This window comes from Scomber japonicus, chromosome 7, assembly GCF_027409825.1.
Source record: "Scomber japonicus isolate fScoJap1 chromosome 7, fScoJap1.pri, whole genome shotgun sequence".
In the NCBI taxonomy this organism is placed as follows: domain Eukaryota; kingdom Metazoa; phylum Chordata; class Actinopteri; order Scombriformes; family Scombridae; genus Scomber; species Scomber japonicus.
The window spans coordinates 14,931,353-14,944,372 of NC_070584.1; the positions used below are offsets into that span (position 1 = coordinate 14,931,353).

The 13,020-nt window shown below is 38.7% G+C and overlaps 1 protein-coding gene across 1 annotated transcript; it reads right to left on the bottom strand.

The window, feature by feature from the left end:
• Positions 1-4,934: 4,934 nt before the first annotated feature.
• Positions 4,935-6,552, bottom strand: foxd2 (forkhead box D2). Its single transcript, XM_053322310.1, has one exon. It carries the CDS (start codon positions 6,550-6,552, stop codon positions 5,461-5,463), a length of 1,092 nt encoding a protein of 363 aa, XP_053178285.1. The 3' UTR covers positions 4,935-5,460.
• Positions 6,553-13,020: the final 6,468 nt, after the last annotated feature.

Here is a 13,020-nt window from a genome sequence, read left to right on the forward strand (position 1 = left end):
TGGGGCCTTGTGATATTTTTCCAGCCCATGTCAAACACGAACACTTCCAAGCTTTAAATTAGTGATAAACCAGGCAGACAAGTGAAATGAACTCTTCAAGAAAAAGAATAGAATTAGCTTGTCAGTGTGTATATGTGATCTGGGTTATTGGAGAGGCTTTAAATTGTTTGTCATTACTAAGAATAGTCATAATGTTAAGCCTTTATTGTTGTCTTTAGATGTCAATGCCCTGTAAAGACTTTTATATCCTGGCTAATATAATGACTATGACTATGACTAGTAAGTTATATTATTACAGGTGCTTTTGTTGCCTGTTATTGGTTTATTTTTGGCTTGTGCATAAAACTGATTTGGTCTTATCTTGGCTAATCAGTAATCAACATCATGAGGCTACTGTAAAATAACCACAGTAAGTTATCAGACATGAATGTTTGAATGCTGTCCGTTATTGTCATGCAAGTAGCAGATTTAACTTTGTGTTGTGTGTCTGACAGAAAAGCAAGGAATACTTATTATTATTATTACTTAATCATTAATTAATTAACTCCACGGGTGGATCACACGTGACACCCCAAACACCATGAGAGTGTCTTTTGAACGTTGTTACATCCCTAAAAAAAAAACCTTATAAACCAAAATCCGTTAGAGACTAAATTTGATCAAATAGTTGAAATAACAGAGGGGAAACCCAGATCTAGTCAGGATGTTTGAACCCACACCCACTAGACTTTACAGTAAACACACATTCCCGGTCTTCATAAAACTGGTCTGAATGACAGGTAGCCTATAACATCACCTGCTATCGTATTCTGGTGATCTCTGCAGGCTCATATCTGCAGTCATTAATACCACTGATACTTGATACTGTGTGTGTGTGTGTGTGTGTGTGTGTGTGTGTGTGTGTGTGGTTGTGCGCGCGCGTCCCATCTCTTTTTTTTTTTTTTCCTGCAGCAGGTGTTTAGTGTGTCAGAGTCAGCGGGGCGAAGATCTTCCAAAGTTAATATTGTGTTTCCAGAGATGATGGGGAGTTCACTGTCCTCGCTTTATTTACACATTCTAAATTAATTAAGCGAAAGATTCCTCTGTCTGTTGCAAAAACACGGAGGCTGGAGGGGAGACCGGGAGCAGCGAGGGGAGGCTGTGATTTATAGCGGCGGTGCAGCAAGGGCCGCTGCTCGCCTCTCCTCCAGGCTGAGGAGCCGCGGACCGGGCCAACATTCCTCTTTGGGAGCGAGAAGGCTCGTCTGCCGTGCACACACACAGACACACGGGAGGAGAGACAGTTATAAGATATAGTCGTGTTTGTTTTTTTGCACACGTTTTTAGAAAAAGCGCGCTTATTGGCTCAAAAAGTTGCTGGTTTATGAGGGGTGCGCCTCAAAGTCCACAGCGAGGAGTGTGCTTGTGTGTGTGTGTGTGTGTGTGTGTGTGTGTGTGTGTGTGTGTGCGCCTGTGTGCCTGTGTGTGTGTGTGCCTGTGTGTGTGTGTGTGTGTGTGTGTGTGTGTGTGTGTGTGTGCGTGCGTGCCTGTGTGTGTATGTGTGTGGTTGGAGGGGGATCCAATATGTCCCTAAAAAGTAAAATGAGAGAAATTTGTTTTGGTTAGCACACTCCCTATAGGCCCAAAACTACAGTGGCAGTCAGTTAGGGGCCTTAGCCTGTATGAACACAGTCCGGGAGACTTTACTTTAATGTTCAGATGAAACAGTCTGAACATCTAAAAACAGCTTCTATCTCAGAAAAATCAGCAGAAAATATAACTAAGCTACAATTATAAAATTGTATTTGGCGGACTTAAAATAATTAGAGGCCAACGAGCCCTCTTCATGCGTCTTGCTTGTCTAATCTATTTAAATCTTTTTTTAACAAGACAAATAAGTCCGTTAAAAGGCGGAATTAATTATAGGCTATAGGAGGTTAAGGTTAATTTTAGCAGGACTAAACTGATCTCCTACGTGTGTAAACGTTATGAGCCCTTATAAATGTATATTATATTGTTTTATATTATATTATATTATATTATATTATATTATATTATATTATATTAGTGAACAATGGCTTTTGACTCTTTTAATAGTTTGTAGAGCGTGACCTTGAAGACTGGCTTGACATCTTTATTCTCCTGCACGCACCTACACATGTCATACACACACACACACACTCGTGGCGTCAGCACACCCTCTGTCCTCGTGTCCTTCAAGACGAACACAAGATGCATCGATCAGGGGTGCAACGTTATCGACAAGGCAGTTAAAGATTGAAGCAAAACGATTTCAGTTAATCCCCCTGCTGTCGCGCGCTGCTTAAGATGCAACTCTAATTCTATTTTAATAATTATAAATGATGATTCCGGTCTTACTACTCGTTTCGTACAATCCCAAAGACTTTTCCAGTGAATCCTAAAAGGAAAGAAGATCCAGTGTGGAAAATAACAGATAAATATAAAATCATGTTAACATGCATCTATATATAAATTAAAGCGGCACGATATGCTGGTTTAAGGTTGCTTACGCCCAAACTGGGCATATGGAAGCGGTTAGAAAGATATGGGAATTGCCTTGAAATTTATAAATGTGTTTATGTGACTGTTGAGTCATTTGGCTGTCACTTCACATATCACTCACTACTTATTTCGTGTGAGAAAACGTCACGAAAAATGACGAATGTCGCGGGTGCCTAAATAAAGACACGCTCCCCGGGGCTGGAAGTGTGTGGGTGGTCTTCAAGTGACAACCGCGGGGAAACCAGGGTCTCCATGAAGAATTAACGTGTCAATGTGACCGGTGAGGAGAAGTTGCATGAAAAAATTAAAGGGTGTTTGGAAGATGCGCCCCGGATGTCTAATGTGTTCGAGTATGTGTGGTGGTTTTTGAGGAAGAGCGACTTTCAGGTCTATTTTGGTCACAATAAGTAAGCCTGTAATCTTACAGTAAAGATGGACAGTGTTGGTGTACGTTTGAGCAGAAAACCCTTCTCAAATCGTCCATTTTCAAAGCCGGCGCTTTTTACTGAACCTCTCCATGTAGATCAAGTGTGTGAGCGCGTGCGTGTGTGTGTGTGCGTGCGTTATGCTTTGTGTCTCATGATTTTTATTGGCTTAGTTCTCTTTCCAGCAGTTGTTTAAATGGTTTTTAACCACCTCTGCAAACGCTTCATGTGGATTTTAATGGACTGATGCGGTGCGTAATGACTCCCTGTCAGGGCGGGTGTGCAGAGAAAACTTCAATAGCCTGCTAATGTTTTTCTCCACCTCATTTACTGCGCAAATTATATATGCTGGATATCAATTCACATCACTGAAAGGAGAGGATCAAATCAAAACGATTTCCCAAAACCGTATATCAATTGTCCAAATTTGCACTTACAATAAGAGAGGCAGAAGAAAAAAGAAATAAAGACCGGGTCTGGATAAAGAATAGTGTTGGTTTTCGTTTCAAAGACTTTCAGTGAGCTGTGCATGAGGGAAAACAGAGGAGTCAGCCCTCCCACCCTTCATCCTTAATAATCATCTGTCAAAACACCCACAAACTAATTTAACCATTTGCACACAGTTCTGGTAAATAAAAGAGGCTTTACACCCCCTTCTGTCTGGAAACATGTGCTTCAACAACTCTGAAAAAGACCAATAGGCCTGTTTTCTGTAGCCGAACGAGTCCCACTGCTTCTTTTATATGTATCCCGAGACAACACAGATGACATGAAAGCGGACCAAACCGAGGGCCTTTTGAGAAGATTGCTTTTCAGGGTCTAAAATGTGTGTGGCTGGTCTCACAGGGGACCGCTCGCTGTGTGCACATTCACTCCTCTGGGCCAGGGGTCCACACTGACAACATCAACAAACGGCCAAAAAGCCGCATTATGGTGGATTAGGAGCCTGATGAAAAATGCTGCTACAAATTAGCAACGAAAGCCCAAAAGACCGTGGGTATATCCTTGTTCACTTTCAATTACAGACCGCCGAGGCCTGGTAACGTCCCCATTCATTTAGGGCCTTTGTAACTTGCTAGAAAATGGTCCTTTACAAGCGAGCAAGAGCCACACAAGAGGAATACTTGCCCACTGTTGCGTGATATTCATGACTGTTATATGCATCAAGTCGTGTTTGAAATATTTAAACCGTATTTTGTGCGTTTCTCACACCTAAAAAGAGTGTTGATTCACTGCTTGCTTAAGAGACTAACCTCGCTGTAATTGCCCCACACTTAAATTAAATATATTTAGGAACTGCGTGATTTGGACAAACATGCATATTAAATATCTGGTCTTAAAGTTGGAATAAAGTAAAGTGCTCTTTCTCCAAATGCAACATTAAGAATAAACGAATGTAGGCCTATAAATAAAAGCATTACATGACTCCTTTCAAAAACAATAACGTGTTGGAAAAAGTAGGGATTGTTACAAATTCAGCATTAAAGCCTGATTTAATTTCTAGTTTTAAACATATGTGTTGCAGTTTAAGTATATATCAGCTCTGACTCTGCATCAACTCTGCAATAATAAAAAAAATTAACGATTTGGGTTTTTTCTTTCAAATTCACCAACATTTATTATTCTTGTCATTACAACAGAAAATGACCTATGAACATTTAGGTGTCTCTCTCTATTGGCAACACATGACATACTGTATGTCTCACAGATTCCATTGTGAAATAGATAGGAACGAACAACAATTAAAAAGGTTGAGAGAGGTAATGCGCTCTTTTATACCAAATAAAAAAAACACATAGCCTACATGTCCACGACAACATGAAATGATACTGTCACAAATTCACCATGTAGAGGAGGTTGGGAGGGGGGTGATAGTGGGGAAATTGTTAGCTAATTGTGTGTGTGTGTGTGTGTGTGTGTGTGTGTGTGTGTGTGTGTGTGTGTGTGTGTGTGTGTGTGTGTGTGTGTGTGTGTGTGTGTGTGTGTGTGTGTCAGAAGCCCCCCTTTTGTCTCCATGTGCTTTCTAAGTAAAACCTGAGTTTGCCTTCTGTCAGAACTATATGTCAACAATAACAGTGCCATTTTTTTTCACGACGCACAAAATAAAAACAATATAAATCATAATATAATTCTCAATTATATTTAGGGAAAAAATGGAAATCATCCCCGCAGCTATTGCTGACAACTTTAACTTATCTTAAAATAATAGGATCTTTTTTTTCCTTTTTCCCCATAGACCATTGAAGGCCACGTGCCAGATTTGCAGGCCAGCGTTGCTTAAAAAGATTCCTCTCAGAGTTTCTCTTGCTTTTGTTTCTCAATATTATACACATATTTACAAACTATAAATAAACCTTTCGCTCCTCTTACATTGTGATGAACCAGAGAGAGCCAAAACACTCTCATACCACCAAGAATGCTCAGCCTACCTTCAAATAGGACGACGCCACAATTGGCTTTTTAATAAAAGATTTTCAGCGGGCACTCTCGTCAATTCGTTATTATTATTATTATAATTATAATTATTATTAGTTTAGAAAGGACAACTGTTCATAGTCGGGGTTTTGCTGGAAAAAGTCTGACTCGGTGGTTGTAATATGCTGTCCTGTGATAGGCTCACATGGTTGGAAGCAGAGGCCAGTGCTGGGGTCAGCATCGCCAGGATCTGAGCCTGGCTGCCCGGCTGCGCGCTGTAGGAAGAGGCGGTGGAGTTGGCTGCACCGATGATATTGTCAATGGAGAATGAAGGCCGGCTCGGGGTGCTGGAGTCCGTCTTGAGAGGTGGCAGAGAAGGGCTTAGCTGGGGGTAAAAAGGCTTTCTTAAATCGGCCCCTAAAAGAGAGGGTAGGGGATGCGGCGTAGGGAATATGGATGAGGGCAAGGTGCAGGGTGCGTTAGGGAACGGGAATGAACCACCTGTGTGGTGTGGGTGGTACGGGTTGTGGGCAGCGTGGAAGTTCTGCAGCTGAAGTCCATAGTTGTATCCATACGGGCCGTATCCAAACCCTGGAAGAAAGCCACCAGCCTCCCTGAGGATTTCATTAGTTTGGTGCCTCTTGAAGCGCTTCCTCCTGCGCAAGAAGCTCCCGTTGTCGAACATGTCTGCGGAATCCGGGTCGAGGGTCCAGTAGTTGCCCTTTCCGGGGTTGCCAGGTTCCCGTGGGATTTTCACGAAGCAGTCATTTAGGGAAAGATTGTGACGTATCGAGTTTTGCCAAGCAGGGAATTTCTCCCGGTAGTAGGGGAATCTGTTGCTGATGAACTCGCAGATCTCACTGAGAGTCAGGCGCTTCTTTGGGCTCTGCAGGATGGCCATGGTGATCAGGGCAATGTAAGAGTAGGGTGGCTTTACAAGTGCACTTTTTCTCGATTTGTCCCCAATCACGGTCCCAGCCTCTGCGCTGGAGCCCATCTGGTCTGACGGGCAGTCGGAGCTACTGAGCCCGGGAGAGGAAACCCTCTCAGCCGCGTTCTGGGAGTAATTATCGTCCGAGTCATTGTCCAAGTTGAACTCGTGGTGAATGTACTTTCCGTCCTTTCCAACGGATATGTCACCCCCAACCACATCGATGTCCACATCTTCGGACAATGCAGAACTGTCGGACATATCCGTCCCTAAAGTCATCCTTGAAGACGCCGCTTCTTTTACCCCTCTCTCCCAGATTTCCTCCTCTTCTGGTCCAGTGAAGTTTACTGAGCGAGAGCGCGCACACACTCTGCGTCTCCCCCTACAACCACACCAGACTTTTGCTGCAGCTTTATCTCCAGCTACTAAATGCACACATGGCTAGAATCTATTAAAATGATAAACAACTCTTTGACCTGTGGATTTGGCGACTCCTGGCCGTCCGAGTCTGGTCAAGCAGGGCCGTGCGTAGTTCTTATCGAGTAGAAAACTTCTGATTTCAGGCGAAAAAAAAGACAAGTCAAAAATAATCGATCTTGTTCCGATATGGACTTGTGTTGTCTTCAAATGCAGTGGTTCCCGTCTGTCATCAGTTTATGCCGTTGGCCATTTAAAGGGCCACTTTTGGATATCCAAGTATCTTTCCAAAATATCTTTTACGCACGGGATTGGGTAGGTATCCAGCCAGACTGTCACACTATCCTCCTTAGCTCTCAAAAGGTATTTATAGGACCACGCTGATCACGTGGTCTTTGAGTCACTGTTACCAGGAACTAGTCGAGATCACCATGCAGAAATTAATATTTCAACCTGCCTCTGAACCTTAAAATCTCGGTCGTATTTTTTTTTTTTTTTTGCTTTTCTTTCTTTTTCTTTTTTAATAGTTCGTTAGTAAGCACAACATATCTCCTCTCCAGAAGACAATCTCTGTTGATGCCATGCATATGGATTTGTTTTAAGGTTTAATTTACTTTGTACCTGTTGTTGAAGATCTTTCTTATTCCGTGTCCCAAACATTCAGACAAACATTTGGATAAACTGGATACAATTGCATCAAACAGAAGTAAATGGTCTCACTGACATCGCAATGATATTTCACATTTACTCATTTAAAATGCTGTTTTATTTCTATATATGAGGTAGCGAGGCTCATTAAAATGGGCATTTGTTTCTTCATTTTTTTGTATTGTAAGTTGAGAGAAGTGTATTTTTGATGTATGCATACTGGACGCCGATATTTCCCTATAGGACCGTGGATATCTATCTATCTATCTATCTATCTATCTATCTATCTATCTATCTATCTATCTATCTATCTATCTATCTATCTATCTATCTATCTATCTGAGTCCCATCCATTTTCATTTTATAATGCGATTTCACACCATTATTATTATTATCATTATTATTATTATTATTATTACCATTATTATTATTATTATTATTATCATTACCATTATTATCAGTATTATTACTATTATTAATTAATAATTATTATTATTAATAATAATAATAATAATATTGATCTTTCAGCTGATTTCAAATGCAATGCAAACACTTATCAATTTGTAGAATTTAGTAATGAAATGCATTTAATTCGTTATGAAAACATTATTGAAGCTTATGAAATGTGATAAATATCACGATGTTGCCAAATCCACTCATATAGGCATATAACTAATAACATATGAACATATTATATGCTCTATTATATTTTTATTATTGTACTTGTTTATCTAAATGTGTTGTTCCGTTCCCTAATAAATAAATAAAAAGTCTGAATTAAACGTATTGAATTCCACCTCAAAGGTTTTGGCCAGCAGCCTAATTCCCTCATCACTTCCCACGGGTTTTGTATTTTCCTTGTCAAGAAGTCACAACATTATCCATCTGCATTTTCTGCATAATTCACAGAGGTCCACAGTCAGCTGCAACCTGCTCCAATTCGTCTCCGTCAGGAGTGAAAGGCCAGCAGATGACAACGTGTAATGTGTGTGTAATGTGTGCGGGCTTGTTTAGAGCAGGCGGACATTCCACTTCATTACGCTGCAGAAACACTGACTTATTGTAATGCTTTGACGTCATCACCTCATTCATCATACAGGTCATACAACATCGTGTCAGATTTTTTGCATTTATTTTATTTGGTGTGTGTGTGTGTGTGTGTGTGTGTGGTGGCGGGGTCAGGGAACAACATGGTTTCATGTAATAGCAGCAACAAAATGTTTGTATTGTTCTATATTTGTTTGCTTTCATTTTGAGTGTGCATTGCATATGCTTCTTCTTTATTAAAGGGAAAAGACTGTCCCACTGAGTCAACAAGTTCAAGTCAAGCAACATCTTAAATATCCCACAGAAGCTCTGAATGAGCCGTGTGTCCTCTTCTCTGACTGCCTGTCACTTCTAAAGACTTTTAAACATCTAAACTCTCAGATAGACGCGCTGAGAAACGCAGCTGTCTGATAGGAGTGACGCAATTCAAGTTTAGTTTTTTTAGGGTTTTTTTACATTTTTTATTTCACCTTATCTCTCTGAATGTGGTCATGCATCACAAAACATAGTCTACATGAATTCACATAACAAAACACAACATATATCCAGACAACAGAACAAACACACGAGACATTATTAACGTTCAGCTGCTGTGCAATCAGTTCTGCTTTTAACATTCAGTGCTTACTACCCTGCACAGGTCTTACAAGAAAACACGCACATCAACTGAATCCAAAACCAAACCCAAACTCTTCATTTAACAGTGTGACAGACCGAAGAACAAAGGAGTTCTATAATTTGTTCAGTTGAACTCAGTTTAATGAAACCTACATTTATAAAAATGTATTCTAATTCTTAGATTTTCCAGAGGATCTGGCGCCATGGGGAGACAGCACTTTCCACAACTGATAGATAATTTATTTGCCTTCTCATACTGCTCTCCACAACCATGACTACAGAGGTAATAAGACACGTGACTCATTTACTGATGAAAACCTCACATTCTTTATCCCTTCATAAGCAGCAGTGTGGATATATATGTGGTGGAATAACATAATGGATCGATATCTTACATTATATTTAACAATGAGTAAATTAAAGATAGACAAGTTGATCAAGATTTTTTTGTGTTTAATACTAGATTCTAAATAATAAAGCTGCTTTCAGTGACAGCTGTATTTCTAATAGTAGGTATCAACAGTGCGCCGGGGCAGAAATCTATTTAGATGTCATTAGTTGTGGCATATGGCTTAAAAGACAGATGTTAACATATTTTATTATTTTTCCAATTACTCATATTTCTTCTCGAGAAACCTACAAAACGGACGCTGTGGGATATGTCAGCTTCTTCAAGTTTCCAAAGGTTCAAGAGGTTTTTGGCTCATGAGTTGAGATTTGCGGAAAAGACAGATTTCGGAAAATATTTTATTTTTGCAATTTGTGATGTTGAAGCGCCCCCTGCTGGCACTAAAGTACCGACACTGAAATCTTTCCCAACACAGACTGTCAAAATGACAGGTTGAACTTGTGCTTTTTCCCATACAAACACCCACGTTTCCCATATAAATAATAAAACTGAAAGGTTTCCACTGAACTGAAGAACTGAGATTCTGAGCAGGTTTTTGTTAAAATGCAATAAATCTAACTGGAAATATTGACTTATTTGAAAAATACTAAAGCACAAGTGGAGCGCAAAAGTATGTTGAGTAGCTATTATTATCAATTATTATGTCAGAATTAGATTTGGGTGAGCTCAGTATCATGCAGATTATTGCATATGACGATTAAATGAAACAAATAGTTCAACATTGTGTCTAAAAGAGGACTGCTGTCAGACTGCACTGTGATCAACATCATCTGAAATAATAAGTAATAATATGATTCTAAATACAAGTTGTCACTACAGTATCCACATTTCTCACTTTAAATCTGAATATATATGAAACAATGCATTGGTCGTTCACTCAGGCCAATTAACAAATACACTCATTTTTAGTGTTGGGTTGTATAAAGAAGTGCAGTTATGGACGCATTCTGTTGTTTTATGCTGTGGTATTTTTCTCAGTCTATCACATTACTAACCAGATCATATGACACCACATCGAGATATGTCCAACAGTGAATTTGGATTTTCAGAAATTCTTAATGTAACCAAGTTAATTAAGTTGTGATGCCAGATCCTTTAAATCTTAAGTTCTGGGTGTGTCTCTTTATTGTCTTCATGATAAGGTCAAACATCATGAGGATGTTGATGATCATAAAACTACCTCTTTGCACGTATGCTCATCATCATTATTGTCTTCTTTCAAGTGATACCAATTCTCTGATAATTAACAGAATTAAAAACTAACTGAAGTATGAGGAAATTTGGCTGATTGAGGATCAGTTGGAGTACCACAAAAATAATGTAAACCATAATGATTTATCACACAATTGTAAAGTCTTTGACGTCATATTCATTTAATACAGTGAAAGAACTGACAAAATTCAAGTTATACCTGATTATATGGTCACCTGTCTCTCGGGCTCAACCAACCTGATTGTAGATTTAAAATGAGTTTAGAATGAAGAAAATAATGATTTGCTTATTTTAGCTGTGGTTTCACTGCTGATTGTTGTCCCTATTTGGTGTAATTGATCATAATCACAATAAACTCACAAATTGAAAAAGAAAGTCCTTATAAAAGAGTGAAAATAACTCCACAAGCTGAGCATCTTGCTTTTGGTTCCATCTAGTGGTGGAACGTTTTAATTTGCTTAATTTAACTTATTCTCAACTGTATATGACTCCATCAGCACTTCAGTGTTGAATCACCGTCTTTCATTCATACTGGACAAACAGTTGTTTAGACAAGAGTAATGAGGTTCAGCTAATGAGCAGACATATCTTATACCTACGTGTGTGTGTGTGTGTGTGTGTGTGTGTGTGTGTGTGTGTGTGTGTGTGTGTGTGTGTGTGTATGACCTTTCTGAATAACTGCTAAAGATAATAACTGTCTAAAACAATTGAATGTGCTGTTTGGTCTTTAAAATGTCGTCCCATCCAACCAAGATTGTCTTTAAATCAAACATTCCGTCCAGTTCTGACTACTTCAACCCAGTTTATGATCATGTGCATAACCTGATAGACCCACCAGGTGGCAAAAATCTGTTACAGGCCTACCACAGCAGAATACTGCAACTGAGACTTCAAAGAAAGAATGGAGTTTAATGCCCTGCATTTAAACCGTATCTAATACATCCCTTCAATATAATCACTTGAGTTCAGTATTGCAATGGCTAAGGGCCTCTGTGCAATAATGTTGGACTGTAAATGATTTTTACATTATGATGTCATATTATCAGCAACAAGGGGTATCTGGATGTCCCAGATTCACCTTTTGAGAGGCATCAAGCACTGCCACCAGCAATGTCTTTCTTTCTGGCAAGTTGACAACACACAGAAAATGTAAACTGGTTGAACATATATATAACCTGAGCAAAATAAAAGTATGTAAATATGTTCAAGTAAATATGTGTTTTTATAAATTTTGCATGTCTCTCTTGCTCCCTATTTTTAATACATGATAGAATTGTATTTGTACTTTCAAATTACTTTAAATTAAGAAAATAAAAATAATGACTAAGCACAGATTGAACTGTCACTGTTATCTCTTCGTTGGCTTCACAAGAAAATTGTCCCAGTTGAAGTTGACAAAGATCCATCACTGATGCCAACTAGATTTGAGCATGACTTCAAATAAAGATGGAAACAATCTCCACAAATTGTAATTCAAACTGTTACTATTTGTTTTGATTGATTATGCTTTTCCAGCTTCACAAACTAGTGTATGGAACATAAAGCATGTGAGCTCTTCAGTCAGAATAGCTAGTTGTTGGTAAAGTTGCTATAAATAGTGAAAATGGATTTGTTCTAAATATGATTAATTAAAAAATAAAAAAGGATATAAAATTAACATTTAAAAATCTATTTCATAAGCAGCAATAAAACATCTTTAGATAAATGATCCAGGGAAATATGAAAGACAAGCTGAATATGAATTAATGGTCACATTTTTAGGTGGATTCCTAATGTTGCAGTGTTAAAATAAAGCATTGGTATAATGAAACACAAATTAGGCTTCAACCTGTAGGAGGACTAAACTGTAATATGAGGATGAAGATGTAACAGAGGCTCAGACTTAGTCTTTGTTGATGCAAATGTCTAGTTCATCAGTTCTGACAATAAGGAGAAATGCTGGTTTTGAATCCACTCAGGAAGAAAGGTTGCACCAGTTTGCATTATTGGTGCTACATTTGATTGATTAGAGTTCAGTCAATATGTTCAATTCATATTTGATAACGAAATTCATGTGTGATCATGATGAAAGTTGTGTTTATTTTTCTAGTCTATCATTGTGTCTAATGTCTAGCTTCATTTATTTTACTTGATTAAAAAAAGAGACTGAAAAAATTTTTGCTTTTAGATTTCAAAAAGGCTGAAGCCAGGTATAATGAAATTTAAAATGACGATCCTATATGATCACAAAACAAAGCAAAATAATCAACTCCCTGTGAAGTGCTTATCATAGAGCAAATACTCTTTGGCCTGTTGGTTGTAATAGACTATATGATAGTTAAAAAGTATTGAATTAATTGGTCTCGACAACCAAGAAAGGAGCCATTTTAATGAAAAAATTACCAGACAATAAAGAC

Excerpts from the sequence above, each read along its gene's own strand:
- foxd2 (XM_053322310.1), bottom strand. The coding sequence starts at position 6,552 with ATGACTTTAGGGACGGATATGTCCGACAGTTCTGCATTGTCCGAAGAT.